The 22,556-nt window shown below is 47.9% G+C and overlaps 1 protein-coding gene across 4 annotated transcripts; it reads right to left on the bottom strand.

Annotated features, from left to right (window-relative positions):
- Positions 1-436: 436 nt before the first annotated feature.
- On the bottom strand, positions 437-22,297 carry ECHDC2 (enoyl-CoA hydratase domain containing 2). Of its 4 annotated transcripts, XM_059689553.1 has the most exons (10): positions 22,042-22,290; positions 14,089-14,156; positions 13,927-14,014; positions 11,023-11,109; positions 10,128-10,220; positions 8,690-8,746; positions 8,266-8,453; positions 3,236-3,286; positions 1,874-1,921; positions 437-1,048 (listed from the first exon to the last, which is right to left on the bottom strand). In XM_059689553.1, exons 1-10 carry the CDS (start codon positions 22,172-22,174, stop codon positions 971-973), a joined length of 891 nt encoding a protein of 296 aa, XP_059545536.1. In that variant the 5' UTR covers positions 22,175-22,290; the 3' UTR covers positions 437-970. The 4 variants fall into 4 exon arrangements, with proteins under 4 accessions (XP_059545536.1, XP_059545538.1, XP_059545537.1 ...); XM_059689555.1 differs by lacking the exon at positions 10,128-10,220 and having other exon boundaries at positions 22,042-22,297; XM_059689554.1 differs by lacking the exon at positions 11,023-11,109 and having other exon boundaries at positions 22,042-22,296.
- Positions 22,298-22,556: the final 259 nt, after the last annotated feature.

Raw genomic sequence — 22,556 nt, 5'->3', positions numbered from 1 at the left:
TGCCCATGACTTAGAGACTCCAGGCCTAGGCTCAGGAGTTCAGGCAAAGCTTAGCTCTGTTAAAGAATGACCGTGGGCCCTGGCGTGGGGGGAGCCTTCTCTTCCCCTGCCTTAGTGCAGCAGGAGGCTCCTGAGACCAGTGTGCGTACATGCATTTCAGCCCCCCGTTGTTCCTCCGTGTGCCCTCCTCTTGTTCACCTTTGCTCATGCTGTTCCCCTCAACCTTCCTCTTCCTTGCATCAAATGTCCACTAATTCTTCCGGCTTCAACTCCAGTGTTACCTACCTATTTCCTGACCCCCCATTCTCTCCGTCAGTTAATCGCTTTCTTCTCGATGCCCCTGAAGTCTATTTAGTGCAAGTACAGAGTGGCCTGCCACCCCGCAGTTTAAAAAAGGTTTTCACAACAATGATGTCCATTGGTTCTCGCAACGCTGTACATTAATAACTCGCATTTATTGACCAGGAGGCGTTTTGTTTATTTAAACCCTCATGGCAATTCCATTTTACAGATGAGGAAGCTAAGGCACACAGTGAGTAACGCAGAGAGCTGGAATCTGCCGTCTGATCCCTGGCACCTGATCCTCTACCAGGGTTTCCTGGTGATCTCTCTTGTATAGTTAGCAACCGGGGGGTTCTTAGTACTTCTGGTGAGCACCTGCTCACTGAGAGGCAGAGATCAGGCCTGAGAGCCAACAGTTACAAAGGCGAGAGGGGGATCTATTTTAATCCTTAGTGTCTCATTCGAGTAGGGAAAGACAGGCATTCTCCAAAGCAGACTGTGCCCCAGTGATTATAGACACAGGGAGGGGAATAATGATGATAGCGGTAGGTGGCAAAGTCAGCACCTTAGTACCAGGCACCACATCAGCCATTTTATATCCATTGTTGTCCTTGTGAGAAAACTAAAGCCAGGAGATGTGGAATGAGGGCAGTCATGTTGCAAATTTCCCTTTGAGGTTATATGGGAGTCACTCGCCCACAAATCTAGGGGGTCGTTTCTCCCTGAAGGCTGCCATGCCCTCTAGCCGGTCCTGGGTGGGGATGTTCTGAAACAACAACAGAATATTAGTTTGTTGGGGTGCAGTAAGGACTTGCTCAAGTTTGTCCAGCCCATGACAAGGCAGGGTCCAAGTCTTTCTATTGTCTGTGGACTCGGGTACCGGGCCATGCAAAGGTGTGGGCCTCATGGCTCCTTAGTTTCCTGAAGAAGGCAGGCTGCGCCTTCAGAATCGGGCCTGTCATTGGCCTCTACTTGACCCAGCTTACATGCCTCCAAACAACTGAGAGTCTCCTGAGCAGTCTGATAGGAGACTTCACAGTAAGAAATTGGCTGTGAATCCTGGGTGTAGCTCTTTCACACCAGGCCCTGCAAGTTCCAGGACCCCCTGTGTAGGAGGACTTGTGACATCTGTTGACCTTGAGGTTAGTACTTTTTGACTCACCCAGGAGTCAGGTCTAAATAGGTCAGCCCCAGATTTATCACTCCCCACCCCCACCCCCGGTCAAACACACACAGCCTGCAGGCTGTAATAAGCAAGGCCTTGACATCCCACTCTAACCTGACCTCTAAGTGGCCGCTGGTACAGAGACAGTGGAAGCCATTCTTGCTCTCAAGGACATCTGTGTTCTGTGATTCTCTTAGGTGGGGACAGAATGTACCACCACCGGATAGCTGAGGAAACAGTCCCAGAGAGAAGCAGTGTGGTTCCTCTGGGATCAGCCCAGGCTGATTGGGAGGAGCAAGTGGCATTGAGAGAGACCCTTTGGGTTGGGAGGAACCTGCTAAATTGGTCATGGATTGCACATGAGCCCCCCACTGTGGCCCAGGCTCTGCTTACAAGCATGCATGGACTTTGGCAGTGACCACGTACCTGGGCATAGCACATCCCTTCAATGGCCATCCCTGAGGCAATGTCCACCTGCAAGAAAGAAACCTGAATAAGCCTGACCTTGCCCACCCCCATCTACACTGACAGCTAGCCCACCCTCCTGCCTACACTATTCTGTCGGTTCATGGCTTCCTCCAGCAAAGAATTACTGAGTCTTACTGTATGCCAGTCACGCACACAGATGATTATGATAAGGAATTCCCTGGAGAGAGAACACCATAACTGACAAAACCATGCTGGGACAATAGGGGCTGTGAGCACGGGGGGAGGGTTGCACAGCCTGTAGCGCTGCGGAGGTTGTGCATGGACTGCGCCTTCCCAGACAGTGTTCTCTCCTCATGGGCTGCCTCACCATGCCTCCTGTCATCCCCGTTAGTGAACTTTCAGGCCTTGATTGCTCAGTGCTACTATTACTGCTGCTTAACTAGCACTCTTCTGAGAGAGGTATTGCGTGTACGTAATCTTAACAAAGGTTATTGTCCCTACTGTGCAGCTGACAAACCTGCAGTATAGAAAGGTGAAGGAATTTTTCTAAAATCACAGCAGTATGTGGAAAAGCAGGTCTTTGAACCCAAACAGCCCAGCACCAGGACCCATGCCCCTAACTTCCATGATTTGTTCTCACTCACCCCTTACTCCCACTCAGTCCAGTTGCTTGTTTACACATCCCTGTGATTTTGCTCATATTTTTTTGCCTTTTCTGGAATTCTCGTCCTTTCCAAGGCCCAACTCTAGAAAATATCCTCTAACTCGGCACTACCCAATGGGACAGTGCTGCTTTAATCTCCTCTCCACGGTATCTCTCTGCTTGGTACCCTTTTATTAGTGATCTGAGTCTGTATCTAACCCCCTCCCCACCTTTAGGGCAGTGGCCATATTTGACTTATCTGTGTCCCAGTTTTCGGCTCAGCTCTAGATTCGGTGTGTGATGTACAATCAAGTAAGTTGAGGTGGGATGGATTAGCTGCACCCAAGACTCCACCCTGAGCCCTCTCCTTGAGGCCACATCACTGACCATCAGCACAAACCCAAGAACATGGACTGGGGCCCACACAGACCTGGTTCTGATTCCTGGCTCTGTGACCTGGATGAGTCATTTACCCTCACTGAGCCTCAGTTTCCTTCTCTCCAAGGGAGAAAGATGAGGATAAAATGTATCTGCAATGTCACCTGGTCAAACGTTACGTGCTGTAGATGGGTAAACTAAGGCACAAAAAGAACTCCGGGACTGGATGTTACAAGAATCCAGTCCCTGGGTTCTTTCCAGCTGTGCTGTCAGAGCGCCGTGAAAGCACCGCCTCCCAGCCACCCCACTGACCGCAGTCCCGACCAGAGCCCTCTCACCTCCATTCCTCGATCGATAGCTACTTTGCCCAGCCGCACAGCAATGGGGGCCTGGAGAAAAGAAAAGGCTTGGTTGAGGAGGGGATCAATGCTGACGGGAGCTGAAATAAAGGCATATAGCTCCATGGTTGGGGGAGAGTGTGGACAGGGAGGCGGAGTTCTAGCTTTCTGCTAAGTGTTATGTCCCGCTAGTGTGAGCGCCTGCTGGCTCTCAGTCCACATTCCTTTTCTATTATAAAGGAAACCTGACTGATTCCTGCCCTGCCCAATCCTGACCCTATGGGGCTCTTGTCATTTCATTCATTCCTATGAATACAACCATTTACAAAGTGCTTTCCCGCCCACAGACTTGTCCAATGGTGCTGCCCACCCTGCCAGGATGGTGCCATCTTTAATTGAGGCTCAGGGAGGTGAAGCAGCTGTCCAGTGAATCAGAGGTGGAGCTTGGATAGAGTTCCCACTCACCTTTCCCACTGCTGCTCCCTTCCTCCACCCCTCTCAGCTCAGCAAATGCAAGCCTCCACTGCAAGCAAGTGTCACCTCAGCAGAGTTAAAGCATGGTCAGGATTAGGAACTTGGGCTTTGGGGTTGAAATCCCAAGGGGGCATTTTGCACAGCCACTGAGAAGCAAGAGCATCAAAGCTGCCATCTTTGCTTCTCTGGTCTTGCTTCCAATTAACTTGTGCCACAACAGGCCTGGCACTGCACTCCCAGCCCCACTTCCAGGCAAAGGCACTTACTGCCTGTAGTATTCGTAGTATTTGAAGTTTTTATAAGAATCAGAAAAAAGAATGACTGTTTTAAAGTCTGATAGCATAGAAGCCATAATTGAAAAAGCTAGTTACATAAAAATGAAGTTGGGAAAATCACCACAAATAAAAGGCAACAGTAAAAAACTGGGAAAATGTATTTGTGATACTTAAGACAGATGAATTTTCTTGATTTATAAAAAGCTAGTATTTTTTCAACAAATCCATAAGGATATGAAAAGGTAGTTCACAGGAAAATATAAACACAGGGTGCTCCCAGATTTACTCCTAGTTAAGAAAATTGGAATCAAAACAGTGAGGTGCCCCTTTAACCTTAGACTAGGTAAGTAGTAAATTGTTGGTATTGCCCACTATTGCCAGGATTAGGAAGCAAGTATTTGCATATATTATTGATAGAGTAAATTGATACAATGCTTTGGGGAAGGCAATTTGGCAAGAACTGGCAAGTATAGATGCACATGCTCTTTAAAAAAAAAAAAAAATATATATATATATATATATATATATATATATATATATATATACACACACACATATATATATATTCCAGAGAGTAAGGGAGAGAGAGAAACATCAATGATAAGAATCATTGATCAGCTGCCTCCTGCATACCTACTACTGGGGATTGAGCCCACAACCCAGACATGTGCCCTGACTGGGAATCTAACCATGACCTCCTGGTTCATAGGTTGATGCTCAACCGCTGAGACAAACCAGACAGGCGATGCACATACTCTTTGATGTTGCAACTCCATGTAGAATCTACCCTGCAAATGCACAACTACAAGTACACTAAGATGTACAAAGTTATTCACTCCAGCTGTTTTGCAGTAGCAAAAAGATGTAAGCCACATAAATGTTCATCATTAGAGTACTGGTTAAATAATAGCACATCCAGACCATGAATGAAAAAGTGCAGTTGTTTAAAAGAATGAGGTCAACAGATATACAGAAGTGGGCAAAAGTAGGTTGGTAATAATAATAAATAATACAACAATTAAAAAATAGTAATACAGTGCCTGGCTGGTGTGGCTCAGTGGTTGAGCATTGACCTATGAACCAGGAAGTCATGGTTCGATTTCCGGTCAGGGCACATGCTGGGTTGCAGGCTTGATCCCCAGTGTGGGGTGTGCAGGAGGCAGGTGATCCGTGATTCTCATCATTGATGTTTCTATCTCTCTCCCTTCTTCTCTGAAATCAATAAAAATACATTTAAAAATAATGCAAGAATAAACTTTTGCGTACTCACAACTGCAACCTACTTTTTGACCACCCTTGTATATACTCATATATAAACTAGAGGTCTGGTGCATGAAAATTCATGCACTGGAGAGGGGATTCCTCAGCCTGGCCTGCCCCCTCTCACAGTCCGGGAGCCCTCAGGGGCAGGAGGCAACCCTGCAATCAGGTGAAGGTGACGCCCCATCCCACCTCTGCTGTTGCCACTGCCGGCAGCACAAGCCTCGGCCAGCCCTGGTTACCTGAGCCTCGGGTGGCCCTGGGCGGCTGGGCAGCTGCCATCTGAGGTTTGCCTGCACCTTGGGGCGGCTGGGAGGCTGAGGGGACTAAGGGTCTCCGCAGGCAGGCACATGGAGCGGCCGGGCGCCCCAGCAGGAATGAGGGGACTGGGCGCCGCCATCTTGTGGCTGTGGGCAGGGCAGTCAATTAGCATATTCCCCCTTTCGTAGATGGGATAACTCAATTCTTTTTAGAATGGTTTAGGGGACAAGGAACATACCTTTAGAGGCTAATCCAATTCTAAGAGACATTTTAAAAACATGAAATTAAAATGTGCATCATAAAGAATTCAAACAGTATGGAAGAGTATGAAACAAAAAGTGAAGTCTCCTTTCTCCTGACCCTTCCCCCCAAAGGCATGCTGCGCCAACACCTTTTACCCAAATGGAATAATAAGAAACATACTAGTATGCACCTTGTTTTTTTTAACCTGATTTCCTGGAGGTTCCCATTTCAGCATATGTATGTGTATGTGTTAGCAGACATATTTATGTTTCTAAGTATATAGACATAAATGTGAGGATTATTAGAAATCTAATAATTTGAACGTTATTTGGAAATGAGAACAGTGAGTCACACTGTGGTGCAGTATGTCCAAGTAGAAACATAGCCAAATCCATATTTAAAGCAAAATGTGTATTTACTATTTAGGGGGTAAATCTGAGTATTAAGTTGTAGGCCTTGCATTCATTAAAAGTCTTTTGGGCCCTAACCTCTGGAACCATTTGACTTAGTGGTTTGTCCACCAGAGGGTAGCCATGTACCACACCTGGCAGTCACCCCATCCAGGAATTGGCTGGAAGTTGAAGATTTACTTTCTTTAGGTTGCATCAGACATTCCAGCATTGGGATTAGTGATTATAGTTTTGGTATGCTGGTGTTTTGGAATGCAAAGCTACTTTCAAGTACTGAAATACTAGTACTTACGTTAGTATAATACCATTATTTTAGAATACTAAAAGATCTGAAATCGAATCATCTCTAAATCAAGCTCAAAGACCCAGTTACACAGTTTATGCAAAAAGACAACCCTTCAGTCTACCAGTCTTGCTAGGTAGGCCCCTCTGTGAAGGTACAGCCAGCTGCGAGCTTGAGTCACGTAGAGTTTTGTTTAGATCAGATACTTGCTGATCTAAGTATAATAGAAATCTGATAGCATTAAAATTGGTAGAGTAGCACCATCAGACACTCCATTTATATATGATGAAACTAAAAAAAGAAAAGACAAAACATGCTTTCTTTTAAATCAAACTCATTATCAGTTTTTTAAAGTTATAATCCCTGCCCTCAAGAAAGGTCTCAAAGTTATAAAAAGAAGGTAGGATTAAATAGGAGATAGAGAAAGATTTTTTCCAAAATAAATACTTAGCCCAGCCAGCATGGCTCAGTGGTTGAGCATCAACCTATGAACCAGAAGGTCATGGGTTCGATTCCCAGTCAGGGTACATGCTCAGGTTGCGGGCTCGATCCCCAGTGAGGGACTTGCAGGAGGCAGCCAATCAATTATTCTCTCTCATCATTGATGTTTCTATCTCTTCCTCTCCAAAATAAATTTCTCTGAAAAAAACATTAAAAAAACAAAAATAAATACTTAATTTTCATGATTAATTCAAATAGTTCCATCTGTAAATACTAAAATGATGAATGGAAAACATTTTTATAGACTTTTTTGTTTTGTAACATGTTTGCAGATTTTTATATTTGAAATGCATTAGTTTTACAGTTTTAGAAGTTTTTGTACATATTGTGTACTCTTTAGAGTAAAATGCTAGTTTTTACATCGTATGTAGTTTTTATATTATGCAAAATAAATACCAAAATACTAGTGTTGTCTCTCTAATATGGTATTACAGTCACTTTTTGTGACCTTGATGAGCAAGTCACTTAACCTTTCTGTGTCTGTTACACTTACAGATACAATGAGGATAATCAACCCAGCTGGATTGCTCTAATGAAAGGATCTAAGATAGTGTCTGATGGATGGGAGATGCTCCATGTGGGCTTAGTCAATATTTATTATAAATTAGTCAAACAGCTCCATTTCAGCTGTGTTCATATCTTTATGGAAATTTGGGGCCTACCTCTGGGTCCTGTCAGAGTCATGAGAAGCCAGTAGAGGCTCTCAGGTTCTTGGAGACCCCATCAGTCAGATCCAGGGTGTCCTGCTGAAGGCTTTGGCCTGGCAGAACTACCTGTGGCTAGAGGCTGATTTAGTGGACGGCACAAGAATAGAACATTCCCATCGTCTCAGAAAGTTCTCTTGGCCGAAACCGGTTTGGCTCAGTGGATAGAGTGTCGGCCTGCGGACTGAAGGGTCCCAGGTTCGATTCCGGTCAAGGGCATGTACCTGGGTTGCGGGCATATCCCCGGTGGGAGGTGTGCAGGAGGCAGCTGATCGATGTTTCTCTCTCATCGATGTTTCTGACTCTCTGTCTCTCTCCCTTCCTCTCTGTAAAAAATCAATAAAATATATTATTAAAAAAAAAAGAAAGAAAGTTCTCTTGGACGGTGCTGTTCTGAAGATGTTCAAGCCCATTTGAGTCCCTCAGAATTCAATTTTCATTTTAACACTTGACTTAATTTTGTTTACTGGATGGCTAAATGGATGCAAAATTCAAAGAGGGTTAATTTTATGAGTCTGGGTAAGTGGATCTTATTGGCCCTGTGGGACGCCGTGGCCTCCCCACACGTGTGTGTCCCCACGGCACAGGCCCTCCCTCCTGCGCGGGGCTGCCAGCGCACCTGGGGCAGGATCTCCTGGGCCAGTTCTCGTGCCCGGCGGTAGGCAGCGTTGCCCTCCTCATTCTGGGCCACAGCGTGATTCACCAGCCCGAGGGCCTGGGCCTGTGTCCCACTCAGTCGTCGGCCTGTGAAGATGAGCTCCTTCGCCAGGGCCACCCCCAGGCACCGAGGCAGCCTCTGGGTCCCTCCTGCCGAATGGAATGGGGATGGTAAGTCAGCAAGGGAAGTGGGAGCCCAGAGAAGGCCCAGGCTGGGCGTCAGCCAAGACTTCTTCTCAGAAGCAGATTCTGAGTTAGGCTAGAAGGACAGAGCCTAGTAAACGGGGTGTGTGTGTGGGGGGGGGGGGGGGGCGGCGGAGCAGGGAAGTACTCCGGATGGAGGAATTGGGCAGGTAGAGGAGGGCGGGTGCTGTGGGTGATGTTACCTGCTCCTGGGAGGAGCCCTCGGGTGGTCTCGATCAGCCCCATGACAGCTGAGGAAGCTGCATAAACAGAGTGAAGCCCCCACCCTCTCAAGTGCCAGTCCTTGGGGAGAAGTGATACCTACCTCTGGGCTCTGCTCACCCCTTCAGCCAACCACTTCCATCATGCTCTGGCCACAGCCAGACCTCTCCAGGCTCTGCCTTTGGGAGAGCCCTGGCCTGGAGGTCAGGTCCTCATCCTACCGTTCCCACTGAGGTCGAGGGTGGGGGCTGTGCGTCCCCAGGCAAGTCTCTCACCCTTTCTGAGCCTCATAGGTGGAAAAAGATGATTACCACGCTCCTGCCTGCTTCAAAGAGCTGCTAAGGATCAAATGAGGAACAAGGAAGGGGTTCCTGGAAGGTGCCCACTACCTATTTGTGGGTTAATGGATTCTCTGCCTAAGAGACCCTTAGCTACTGTCTGGCCTAGAGTGTGAATGACTCCGGCTCCCACCAGTTATTCCTCCCAGCTTTTCATTAGCCTGAAATTCCCTGTATTCAGTCCACATCCTTCTGAATTCTGCTTCCTCCGAGAAGCTCTTGGATGTACCACCCACAGGCTTCCCTCCCAAATTCCCTCTGGCCATCTGAGCCAGGCAGGAGGGAACAGCCACCACTTCTGCCTTTGGGGGTTTTACACTCACCCTCCTATTGCCCAAACCCTACAGCTTAGTTGCCTTAAACATCGACAAGGTGAGAAGCAGAGTCGGGGCTATGACCTGACCAGGTATTTTGATGCCTTTTTGTTGATGTGCATCGTGTAGATATAAGCTACTTCTATGGCTGGAGTTGCACATTTTCAAATGTTCCCGGGTGGCAGGAGAAAGCATTAAGGGAAGACGGAGCGCCGTGATGGCACAGACTTTTCTGCCTCCCAGAAGGGTGCACCTACCCACGGCAGAAAGGTTAAAATGTAACCAGGTGTGCTCTTCACCTCCTCCCTCCACTCTTCAAGGCTCAGTTGCTCTGAACAATGAACCAGAGGGCAGTGTTCCTGCCCAGGCATGTTTGTGTTTAGCTGGGCTGGTGACAGACTGCCCCTGCCTCACCTCTGTTCAAAACATGCTAAGTAAAGCTTCTTGGACAGAACTGGAAGGTGGAACACCTAGTCTTGTCCTGCTCTGCCTTCCCTCTCTGCTCTCCTTCCTGTCCTGCCAGCAGTTGCTCTGATTGGCAGGAGCACTCTGGTGCTGAGGGTGACTGTGCTAAGGGTGACTGGGTCTACAGCGGTCAGGGGCTGGGCCAGGAGCGGAACCAGCTTCCCCTCTGTGTCCTCCCCTTTGCCTTTAGATCTGCTGGTAGGAAAGCCAAGAGCAGTGGCTGACTTCACAGAATGCCCAGACTTACCCTGTTTCACTCACCCTCTCCTGCCCATTGTACCCGACCTCCCCCTGCCCAGTACCTGCCACGCGAAGGTCACAGGCCAGGGCAAGTTCCAGGCCTCCACCCAACGCGTACCCATCCATCGCTGCTATGGTGGGTGCAGGGAAGGCTGCTGTGGAGACGAAGAAGGGCTCCGGTTGAGGGTTTCCAGGACCAGGACGGGGACCCGAGGTTCGAGAGGGCCCCGTGGGTCTCCGGTTTGGGGCCGCAGCCAGGTTATTGTAGAAGCTGGATCTTCCAATAGGGCAATGTGTGGGACCAGCTTAGGAACCAGAGCGGGGAGATGGGCTGGATGACCTCTGCTCGGGCCCCTCCCCTGCTGGCCACTCTGGGACTCCCCTTTCTGCTTTCCCTTGTTCTGTGTGTGGCAAGCCCTGTGCTGGGTGCTGGGAACACAGAATTGAGTCAGACATGGGAAGACAGACCCAGGCGATCTGTACTCTGTTAAAGAAAGCTTGGAGGATGGGTCAGGGAGGAGGAGGAGGAGGTATTGGTGGTATTAAAGGATGAGTAAGAAGTTCAGGTGGCCAAGGAGGGATATTCCAGACAAAGGAACAACCATGTCAAAGCCTGCAAGCATGCTTGGTGAAACGTGGCTCCTCTGGAATAGCGAGGCGTGAAGCCTGATGCCCTGGGGTGGGTGGTGGGTGGTGGGGGTCAAAAGCAGCAGGGCACAAAGGCTGAGCCCGTGTGAAGGAAATGCCCTCTAAACCCTCTTGTCACCCTCCTCCTCGTACAATTCCTTGTGCCCATCCTCCCTGGGAGAGGCATTTGTCTTTCCACAGAGCTTACAATAGAAACTGTCCTCTCTTTAGAATAGAGGGTGGTGGTGGGGTGAGTGTGTGTGTGTGTGTGGGGGGGGGGGGTGGCAGGCATCAGCAGGGCCCTCCTCCACCCCATTTCTGGACCCTCACCAATCTCATTCATTAGGCCTCGGAGCCGCTGGACAAAGACCCCCACTTCTGCCTCACTCATCTGCTCCCGCTCCTTCAGGTCCGCACCTGCAAATAGGGGTTGGTGACAGTCCTTGGGCAATAACCCGTTACGGAGTCCTAGGCTGTTAAAGATCCAGCAAAGGAGACTTGAGGAGAAGCAGCCAGAGAGGAAGGAGAAACCTGAGGAAGCATTGGTCAGGGAATCCAGGGAGGAAAAGGGAGTGGGTCATAAAGGAGAGGTGCCACAACAGAAAGAACAGTTGGACTTCAAAATAAAAAACTTTAATGTGAAAAGACACTATGAAGGAGTGAAGAGACAGCCTACAGAATGGGAGAAAATATTGGCAAATCACCTATCTGATAAAAGATTAATATCTAGGACATATAAAGACCTCCTATAACTCAATAACAAAAACTCCCACAAAGGACAAAGATTTCAATAGACTTCTCTCCAAAGAAGATACTCAGATGGCCAATAAACACATGAAAAGATGCTTAACATCATTAATCATTAGGGAAATGCAGACCCAAACCACAATGAGCACATTCCATACCCATTAAGACGGCTGTTATAAACAACAGAAAACAACTGTGGATGTGGAGAACCTTGATGCATTGCTGGCGGGATTATAAAATGTTGCAGCTGCTGTGGAAAACATTTTGGTGGTCTCTCAAAAAAGTTAAATGTAAAATTACTATGATCCAGTAATTCCACTCCTAAGGATATACTCCAAATAATGAAAAGCAAGGACTCAGACACTTGCATACCAGTGTTGAAAACAGCCAAAAGGTGTACACAATCCTGTGTCCACCAAAGGACCTATATATAGAAAAGCCTAAGCGACCAAACGACCGGTCAACTGGCCACTGTGACGCGCACTGACCACCAGGTGGCAGATGCTCAACGAAGGAGCTGCCCCTGGTGGTCAGTGCGCTCCCACGGAGGGAGTGCCACTCAGCTAACCAACAGGCACCAGACGCAGGGCTTATGGCTGGCCGCCGCAGCCGGGAGACCGCAGCAGAGTGGCAGCAGTGGCAGTGGTGGCAGGTGCAGCAGGGTGGGGATAAGCGGGAGTGGCAGGCGGTGTTGGTCTGCGGGTTTCGGCCCGATCCCTGCAGACTACGCTGAGGGACCCCACCGGTGCACGAATCCATGCACTGGGCCTCTAGTGGGTTAATAAAATGTGTGAATATACATGGAATATTCAACCATAAAAAGGAATGATCTGAGTCATGCTGCAACGTGGATGAACCTTGAGGACATTATTCTAAGTAAAATAAGCCAGACACAGGAGGACAAATGTGTGATTCCAGTTGTATGAGGTTACTAGAAGTCAGCAGGTTCTTTTGTCACAGAAACTTATCACCTAAACCCAGAGGCTTGACAACCCTCATGTTCTGTCCCTTTTGGCAAATTCATAGTACACCAGAGGTTACCAGGGCTCTGGGAAAGCGAGAATGGGGAGGGATTGCTTAATGGGGACTGAGTTTTTTTGTGCTCATGAGAAGTTTCTGGAAATGAACAGCGGTGATAGTTGCACAACCTTGTAAATATACTTAGTGCCACTGAATTTTAACACTTAAAACAGTTTAAAGGTAAATTTTGTGTCATGTATGTATTTGCCACAATTTTAAAATTATATAAAATAAAAAATTTATTGATTCCCTCCCCCCAGTTTTATTGTAAAATAACTGACATGCATCACTGGTTATTTTTTAAAAGGAGGGAGGGGTCAGTGGGGTCCAGGGATGCTGAGGGGTCAGGTAAGATGAGAGAACTGAGAAGCGAATGTAGGCTACAGTGGCATGGAGATGGGCAAGGACGTCGATGAGAATAGTGACGCTGGTGAGGTCATCAAAGGCCAGATGGTAGGAGGCTGAGGTGGGAGTAGAGGGTGAAGATGGTCTCTTCAAGTACCAAGTCGGATCGGGGAGAGCCTTTGGAAGTCTTTGATTAGTTCCAGCCTCTCTATGACAGGTGGGGAAACTGAGGCCCAGGGAGTGGCAGGGACTAGCCAAGGATTCCAGAGCAAGTTGGGGTCAGACCCAGACATCTGGTAGCCTGTCTATTTCCCTGTGCTAATCTGGGATAGTGAGGAGTGGTGCTAACAGGGACATGAAGTGACCTTAATAGAGGTCAGACAGAGATGGAGATAAAGGAAGAGGACAGAGTAGGGTGAGGATCTTTGCCAGGGCTGCCAGGTCAGGGAGACCTTTTTCTATATACTTGTCCTGCCAGGGCAGGCTCCACACTGGGCACCAAGATCCCAACAGCTCAGATGAAGGGACTAAGCTATATCCCCTTGAAAACCTGAAAACCATATTTCTCCCATCCTCTCTCTCCACAACCACTTCCCGCCTCCCCAGTGACCCCTGTGACCCCTCTCCAGCCATCCCAGCACTGGTTCTAAGCTCAGCTCAGCTCTCATTGACTTGCTTCTTACGGGCCTGGGATGTGGTATTCCTATGAAACAAGTTCATGGTGCTTGCCTTGTGAGGACCAAATGGTGCAGGGGTAAGTGGAAAGCTTTGGTGGCAGGGACTGGGCAAAGGGGCACAGAGTCCCATCTTGGCCACTGACCTTGTGAATGTCTTTGATTCAGTCTCTTCATTTCCTCAGTGAAGGGTCAGAACACAGCATGGTGTAGCCAGAAGAATAAGGACTTGGGGGTCAGAAAGGCCAAGTTCAAACTGAATTCTCTTCTACCTCTTACTAGCTATGTAACCCTAGGCAAGGAATTTTACCTCTGAGTCTTGAGTTCACATCTGTAAAATGCGAATAATGAGTCCTATGCTAGAGATGACTTAAGGTCCCCACCCCGTCCCCTGCAGGCTGGGGGGAGCCCCGCTGAGCCCCAGGGTGGGGAAAGGGAGGACACCCACCTGCACAGAACACACCCTTCACTCCACTTCTGAAGAGCAGGACACGCACGTGCCGGTCGTCCCGCAGCCTGGCCAGGGCTCCCAGCAGCTGCAGAGGAGACCCTGTCAGATGCCGCCCAGCCCAGCCCAGCCCCACCCACCCCGGTGTGGGCCATTTCTCACCTCGCTCACAAAGACGTGTCCCAGGGCATTTCGGGCATGCGGTCTGTTCATCAGAATCTCAGTGATTCCTGCAAGGGACCGGGCAACCTTGGGTGAGGCCTCTGGCCTGCCCACTCCTGGCTGGGCCTGGGCAGCCTCTACCTTTGAGCAGCACTGTGATGGGAGTCACACATGCCCAGGCTTTGTTTTCCTGACTATAAAACAGAATAGCACTGGTCCTTTCTGCTTCACAAAAGAAGTAGAAGGGCGTGTGAGCTGCGGAGAACATGGGGAGAGGGACAGTGACCACTGCAGTGGTTCCTGCCTGCCTCTGCCATTCTCTCTCTCTTTCTCTCTCTCTCTCTCTCTCTCTCTCTCTCTCTCTCTCTCTCTCTCTCTCTCTCTCTCATAGACTTAGTTGTGTGGCTTTTTTTCCTTTTCCTTTTTTTAGAGCCATTTTAGGTTCACAGTAAAATTGAGCAGAAAGTACAGAGATTTCCCTTATATCCCAGCCTCCCACACATGCATAGCCTCCCCCATATCAACATTCCACACCAGAGTGGTACATCCGTTACAGCAGACAAACCTACATTGATGTGCCACCCAACGTCCATAGTGTTCGTTACGGTTCACGCTTAGTGTTGTGCGTTTGCTGGCCCTTGGCTAACGGGTAACACCATTCGCCTGCTTTGTGGCCCCGCGTTCTCCTGGCCTCCTCCTTCCTCTCAGATGACACTCGGCGCTTCTCTAGGTTTTCTTCTACCCAAATTTTAAAGTTCTTACCTCATTTGCTAAACACCTGTCTATAATAAACAAGTCCTGGGTTTGTGGTATTGGAAAGCGGCTAAGAAAGTAGATCTGAAGCATTCTCAGAACAAGGTGTGCTGGTGGATCTTAACCTGACTTATTGTGATGCTTCTTTCACGATGCAACAGAGACTGAGTCATTTGGTTGTACACCTGAAACTAACATAAGTCAATTACACCTCAATTTTTAAAAAGCCCAACTCTTAAGAAGGTAAATCGAGCTCTGGCCGGTTTGACTCAGTGGATAAAGCGTCGGCCTGCGGACTGAGAGGTCCTGGGTTCGATTCCAGCCAAGGGCATGTACGTTGGTTGCAGGCACATAGGGGATGTGTGGGACGCAGCTGATCGATGTTTCTCTCTCATCGATGTTTCTAGCTCTCTGTCCCTCTCCCTTCCTCTCTGTGGAAAATCAATAAAAAAGAAGGTAAATCGACAAGATATACAAATGACCAATAAGCACATGGAAAGATGTTTAATTGTATTAATATCAAATAAATGAGTTGTTTTTGTTTTGTTTTTGTTTTTTTTTAAAGCATACTAAGATTTGACTATACACCCAGTATAATGGCTAAAACAAAAAAATCTGAAAATAAAACCAGTGTTGCCCTAGTTGGTGTGGCTCAATGGTTAGAGCGTCATCCAGCACACCGAGGGGTCTTGAGTTTGATTCCCAGTCAGGGTTGCAGGTTAGGGCCCCAGCCCTAGTTGGGGTGTGTGCAGGAGGCAACCAATCGATGTCTCTCTCTCGCATCGTTTCTTTCTTTCTCTCTCTCTCTCTCTCTCTCTCTCTCTCTCTCTCTCTCTCTCTCTTCCTCCCTCCCTTCCACTTTGGGAAAAATATCGTTGGATGAAGGTTAACAAAACAAACAGGCAAACCACCAAGTGTTGGCGATGAAAAAAGAAACTGTACTATCTATTGAACAATTGTAAGATAAGAAATTGTGTGAGTTATAAGTTATGTAATAGTCCCTGCCCACAAGGTGCTTATAACCTAATACAAATAAATAAAAATACGAGGTCTTGAGTAAGGTAAGTGCATACAATACGTCTTAGAGATTACAGGTGGCAGTTCACAGGTGGAAGCGTTTGAGCAAGGTGAGAATAAGTAAAAATGTTCATTTGAGGAATGAGGTATGGTGGGAAAAATACTATAGGTAACGGACTACCCAATTTTTTAAAGTCCAAGTTCCTGAGAGCTCTATCCAGGACCTCTTTATTCAGTCATTTGTACAATTAAATAATGCATCTAACATGTGTCGGCTTCTGTACTAGACACGGATTCCAGAGACCAGGCAGGCCAGGCCCTGTCCTCTCAGAACCTGCAGTCTGACAGAGAAGACAGACATTCAGTGATGTAATTACTGTCTGTGATGAGAACACAGAATAAAAAGGACAAGGAGGGAGGAGGAATAGGGTGGGCCATGGGGAACCCTCGTGTAGAAGGTCAACAATGACCTCCTGGTGGAGGAACTGACCTTTTGGCTGAGAGCTGAGGGGTGACTAGGAGAGCAAGGCAGGCAAAAGTCTGTGTGTGTGTGTGTGTGTGTTTATGTTGGTGGGAGAGAAGCCCATTCTTTTTGGCTGGGCCCGAGAATTAAACTGACATAAAACAGATTAAGAGGAGAGAGCATGCACATTTATACAAGTTGTACACGATATGGGAGCCCCTATAAGGAAATGAGCCCCCCAGAAATGGTGGAACCTACATGCTTTCATAGCAGGTTGAACAAAGAGACAGTTGTGGAAAGGTAACTAAACTAGTGAGGAGGCTAAAGGAAAATAAGAATTTCGTTTTTTAATAAAATGTGTTTGTGCAGAGTTCTCTTGGCTTTGCTTCTCTGTTGAAGAATGTTTCTTTTCTCCTGGTCCAGGGAGGACAGCTTTCCCGGGGGAGTGTTTATCTCTTGTCTTCAGGAAGAAAAGGGGAAATCCAAATGCCTTTTGTGCATCTGCTGGTTTTTTTTTTTGTTTGGTTGGGTTTTTTTTTCAAGTGTCTTTAGCACAAAGTAATCCTTATGACAAAGGCATATTTTGGGGTAACATATTCTGCCACCTTTCGGTGTCTTTGGGAACTGGAGGAGTAAAGGGAGAGCAGCGTAAGGAGGTAGGAGAATCCGGAGGAGCTGGGCTTGCTCATCTTCCCTTCTTCTGCACCTCCCATGTGCTTGCCTCTTCTATCCCCAGGGCTGCCCTGCACACCTGGCCAGCCCAGAGCTCTCCTCTGAGTTCCCAGCCTAAATATCCAACTGCCCACTTGACCTCTCAACCAAAATGGTCAATCTTTCTCCTGTTCCCTTGGTGAGTAACTGATTGCACTATGAACCCAGAAGCCCACCCTGTTGCCCCCCTCTCCCTCACCCATGAAAACTCAGTCTCCAAGACCTGCCAATTCAACCTCTTAAACAGATCCTAGATCTTAAGCGTATAGCCCTCATCGCAGCCCCTAACCTGCTACGGGCGTTGTACTCTATTACGTGGATCACCCAACTGGCCCTCTGGCCCTCTGTCTTGCTCCCTGTCTTGCTCATTTGGTTCACAGTTATCTTTCTAATCCAAATCTGACCATGACCTTCCCCTCCCTTTTCATCAAAATAAAGTCAAAACTTTAATTCCACCCCCAGAGTCCCCCAATCTGGCCCTTGCACCCCACTCCCACTTTGGCCTCAACTCCCCCACCCCACCCCCGAATCTGGGGCAGCTGTGGGGCAGAGACACCATTGTGGGCAGGGGCTGTTTTCCCTTTGCTAAAATGTCTGGGATAGACTAGAGGAGTGTTTACCAACCCTTTGGAATTCAAAGGCCCTTTATTTATTTTTTTGTTTTCTGGGGTCCTCAGCTTTGTCTGTAGAACAAGCAGTATTTAGTAAGATGGCATTCTCAGTGCGAGTTGGTTTGAGACATAGAGAAGGGCCCAAGGAAGTTTCAGAGCTCTCGAGAGACAGGGTGTCCAGCCTGAAGTTAGAAAACTGTGGTCTAGGACAGAGACCTGTGACACTCAGGCTAGTGAACTTCCTTAGCCGCCTCAGAAATTTCCAAAGAGCCCTAACCGGTTTGGCTCAGTGGATAGAGCGTCGGCCTGCAGACTAAAGGGTCCCAGGTTCGATTCCAGTCGAGGGCATGTACCTTGGTTGCAGGCACATCCCCAGTAGGGGGTGTGTGCAGGAGGCAGCTGATCGATGTTTCTCTTTCATTGATGTTTCTGACTCTATCCCTCTCCCTTCCTCTCTGTAAAAAATCAATAAAATATATTTTTTAAAAAAAGAAAGAAATTTCCAAAGAGCTCACTGAGCCCAGCAAGGTCTGGAGGTTCCACAGAGGAAATCAGATGTCCCCACAGTTCTCTCCAGCTCTGGTGCTTCAGAAGAGAAACTGGTGGAAACAGAGAAACCCTATCAGAGGGGTTGAGGAAAACAGTCTAGGTCAGTGATGGCGAACCTATGACATGCGTGTCAGAGGTGACATGCGAACTCATTTTTTTGGTTGATTTTTCTTTGCTAAATGGCATTTAAATATATAAAATAAGCATCAAAAATATAAGTCTTTGTTTTACTATGGTTGCAAATATCAAAAAATTTCTATATGTGACACGGCACCAGAGTTAAGTTAGGGTTTTTCAAAATGCTGACACGCCAAGCTCAAAAGGTTCGCCATCACTGGTCTAGGTCCAAGGTCTTGTGGCTGACAGGCCCTAGAGTGCCCCTCTGTTCACAGCCCCTGTGAATTGCTTCTAACCAACAGAATACAGCTAAGGTTACCAAAAGTTACTTTCAAGAGTAGAGTCAATTATATGGCAACGGTGATGAGATGTTACTTTCATGGTTAGGTTACGCTGTAGGTAAGCCTGTTTTGCTAGTGCACACTAGGAAAACAGTGGACCTATGGAGAGGGTCAGATATCAGGAAGTGTGGGAAGCCTCTGAGAGCTGAGATGGGCCCCCTGGACAACAGTCAGCAAGAAAACAGGACTTCAGTCCTATACACATAGCAAGTGAGTTCTGTCAACAAGGTGAGGAGCTTGAAAGAGGATCTCTCCCCAGTCAAGCCTGTGATGAGACCATAACCCTGTCTAATGCCTGGACATCAGCCTGGAAGACCCCAAGGCAGAGAACCCAGCTACTTTGTGCCTGGACTTCTGACCTACAGAAATTATGAGATGATAAACGTGTTATTATCAGCAACAGTGTTTGGTGGCAATTGGTTCTGTGGCAATAGAAAACTAATATAGTAATGATGTGCTGGGATGGACAGAAATTTTCTCTCCTTTCGCTTTCCTGTTCTGTCATTCCTTTCTCTCTGGCTGACTCTCTCCCATTTTTTCATCTTTTTCTCTGCTTTTCATCTTTATATTCCTCTCTCAAAACACTAGCTGCCAAATCTCATTGTGCTTCACTCGAGCCGTAGCTCAGTCTTTCACCAGTTCCATGGCCTTGGGCACATTATGTTACCCACCTGGCCTTCAATTTCCTCATCTGTAAATAGAAATAATAAAAAAGGTTGTTATGAGGATTAAAAGAAATAATGGACCTAAATGGTTAGCCAGAGTTTGTGAGAAGAAGACAGCTGCATGGAGAAACCGAGAGGACTCTGCCAGGGCCCCTGCCTTCTGTTTGAGCCCTGATCCTAGGAACCCTGCTGTTTCCAGGCGCCAGCAGTAGAGATGGGTCTGCACTGCACTCTCCTTACTCACCAAACCCACCATGCCACTGGCTGATGACTTCCTTGGCAGTTGACGTAGGATCACTTTTGTCTGGATGGTTTGGATCACAGGCTTGGTGATATGGGTAGGAGTCAACAGAAACCACTGGAGGTAGTATCGAGACCAATTGGCTTAACAACTCCTTATTATATAGAAGGGGAAGCTGAAGCCCAGGAGAGAAGAGAATTTGCTGAAGTGAACAGCTGGACCCAGCTAGCAGTCCTACGTTCAACGAGCTAACAACCTATGAGGGAGACAAGTCCAGATACATGGAAAATAAAGGGATATTGAGGGATGGTAATTCCAAAAGTATTTACATAGGCAGAGAGGAAAGGAGAGGACTCAAATCAGGGGCATAGCTAGAATAAAACACAGAGGTAGGACAGCTTAAAATGAACCCATGGGGTAGAAGAGGTAAAATGGAAAGGTCAGGTGTAGTGGAGAACCATGAACACCCTGCTAAGTGAGCTGGAATAGAGCCATAAAGAAGAGTGAAGAGTGGTCAACAAGCCAATCCTGTTTTCAAGGACAATGGGGGTGACAATACTCTTATGCCATTGGTCCAAATGAAGGCAAAGCCTGTGGCTTCTAACATGAACATTGAATGGCCCCAAGTCATTTTGGGGGGGGTGGAGAGGGGTGTTTATCCTGTGTGGGAGTCTCTTCCTCAAGCTTCTTCACTGCTTCTCCTTATGCCTGTGCCTCAGTGACCTTCTAAATGGTAGGAGCAGCCTGGCCAGCGTGGTTCAGTGGTTGAGCATTGACCTATGAACCAGAAGGTCATGGCTCAATTCCTGGTTAGGGCACAAGCCCAGGTTGTGGGCTCGATCCCCCAGTATGGGGTGTGCAGGAGGCAGTCGATCAATGATTCTTTCTCATTATTGATGTTTCTAGCTCTCCCACTCGCTTTGTCTCTGAAATCAATAAAAAATATATTTAAATAAAAAATAAATGGTGGGGCAGAGGCTTAATATGCTGATCCTTGTTATCTGTGGATAACAATTCTGCTATTTGCAAGGTCTGTGATCCCTGATAATACTTTTTACTGATGTACTAGTCTGTGTTTTGTACAGAAGAGGCAGTGATGACCTAATAGTTGAGAACACAGGTTTTGAAATCACACCTGATTCAAATTGCTTAATTTCCCTGGGCAGCTGCTTTTGTTTATTTTTAATTTTAAAAAATTATTTATTTATTTTTAAATATATTTTTATTGATTTCAGAGAGGAAGGGAGAGGGAGAGAGGCATAGAAACATCAATGATGAGAAAGAATCATTAATCAGCTGCCTCCTGCATGCCCCCTACTAGGGATATATTAGGGATCAAGCCTGCAACCCAGGCATGTGCCCTGACTGGGAATGGAACTGTGACCTCCTGGTTCATAGGACGACGCTCAACCACTGACCCACATTGGCCAGGCAGTTTATTGATTTTGAGAGAGAGACGTTTATTTGTTGTTCCACTTATTTATGCATTCATTGGTTGTTTCTTGTATGTGCCCTGGTCGGGGGTGGAACTTTAACCAACTGAGCTACCGGGCCAGGGTGTGCCTCTGTTTCTTAATGGCAAAGAAAAACATCTAGGCAAGCACTGTTGCCAGTTGGGCATGAACAAAGCATGAGAACAAGGGGTATTCTCTAAGACTGAGCAACCCTTACATGCCATCAAAAGTGGGGGATGTACACGAGGGAATAGTGTGCCACAGAAGGGAGCAAGGAACTAGATTAATACAGCAAAGCAGCTCTTCAAACGTTAGTAAGGGGTGGGGGAGGAAATAAGCGATGTAATCTCCAATGCCATCTGTGTAAATTAAAATTCTGACACAATCAGGATTGGAGAGAAAGATAAGAGGACAGCCTTGACCCGAGAGTAAGCCTGAGGGGTGTAGGTAACAATAACAGCAAAGCAAAATGCGCAATCGAAGGTGTTTCCCGCCAGTGACCAGCGAGCTTTCCCGGTCCTCAGGCAGGGAGGAGTCGTGCCCTCCTCTGCCCTCTCCCTCCGCCCTCCATCTCGGCCTCCCACAGTCACCCGATTGGCTCCGCTGCCTCGGCCCCCTTGGGGCCTTGCCAGTGTCCTTGGCCCAGGGGCACGATCACGCCTGTTAAAGCTGCGGGGGTGGGTGCTGGTGCCAAGTCCTACCCCCGAGCATTCCTCTTCCCTTCCTCGCAGCCCAGCAGCCCAGGCTCACCGGGGACTAAGGACCGATACTGACCTAGAGTCCCATTCCAAGTCGTGTCGGGGAGGCCAGTAAGGTGGTCACCTATTTTGGGGCAACCTCGACTAGGATGCAGGGGATTGGGTAAACATCCTGACATACATTAGACGACCCTACTGTCTCAGTCTCCCCGTGCCCAGTGGACGCGCCGGCCATCCCCTGGGCCGGGTGGCAGCGCCAGGAGCCCCCCTCCTGAGCTCTGCCCCGACTCGCCCCAGCCGCCTCCTGGGTGCTCTCGGGGAGAGCGCGCTCACCTTGGTCGGGACCCTCCAGGGCGCGCACCTGGATCTCCGGGTCCCGGGCGGCTCCAGCGGAGGCGCAGCTGCGGGCCGGAAGGGGCCTCCAGGGGCGCGCTAGGCGCCGGGCGCTGGCCAGGACGCGCTGCATGTGGGCGCAGCTGGAGGCGCCCTCTGCTCCCCCTCCACCTGCCCTCCCGCCCAAGGCTCGCAGGTCGGCCGCGAGGCCTCGCCAACTGCGCCACCTACAGGCCGCGGGCCGCGCGCTCCTCGACTCCTCGCCTCCGGTAGGGGGCAGCCCAGCTCCGGGCAAGGCCATCAGCTTTTTTTTCTTTTTTCTTTTCTTTTCTTTTCTTTTCTTTTCTTTTCTTTTCTTTTCTTTTCTTTTCTTTTCTTTTCTTTTCTTTTCTTTTCTTTTCTTTTCTTTTCTTTTCTTTTCTTTTCTTTTCTTTCCTTTTCTTTTCTTAGCTTTTCTTTTCTTAGCTTTTCTTTTCTTAGCTTTTCTTTTTTTTAAAAAATATATTTTATTGATT

The sequence above is a fragment of the Myotis daubentonii genome, chromosome 3 (genome assembly GCF_963259705.1).
Source record: "Myotis daubentonii chromosome 3, mMyoDau2.1, whole genome shotgun sequence".
Classification (NCBI taxonomy): Eukaryota; Metazoa; Chordata; class Mammalia; order Chiroptera; family Vespertilionidae; genus Myotis; species Myotis daubentonii.
The sequence above is the reverse complement of the archived record's forward strand: the minus strand, read 5'-3'. Positions and strand labels throughout refer to the sequence as shown.

Excerpts from the sequence above, each read along its gene's own strand:
- ECHDC2 (XM_059689553.1), bottom strand. The coding sequence starts at position 22,174 with ATGCAGCGCGTCCTGGCCAGCGCCCGGCGCCTAGCGCGCCCCTGGAGG. Across the intron at positions 14,015-14,088 it reads GACACGTCTTTGTGAGCGAG|CTGCTGGGAGCCCTGGCCAG; the intron begins GTGAGAAATGGC and ends TCTCCTCTGCAG. Across the intron at positions 11,110-13,926 it reads GAAGGGTGTGTTCTGTGCAG|GTGCGGACCTGAAGGAGCGG; the intron begins GTGGGTGTCCTC and ends CCCTATTTGCAG.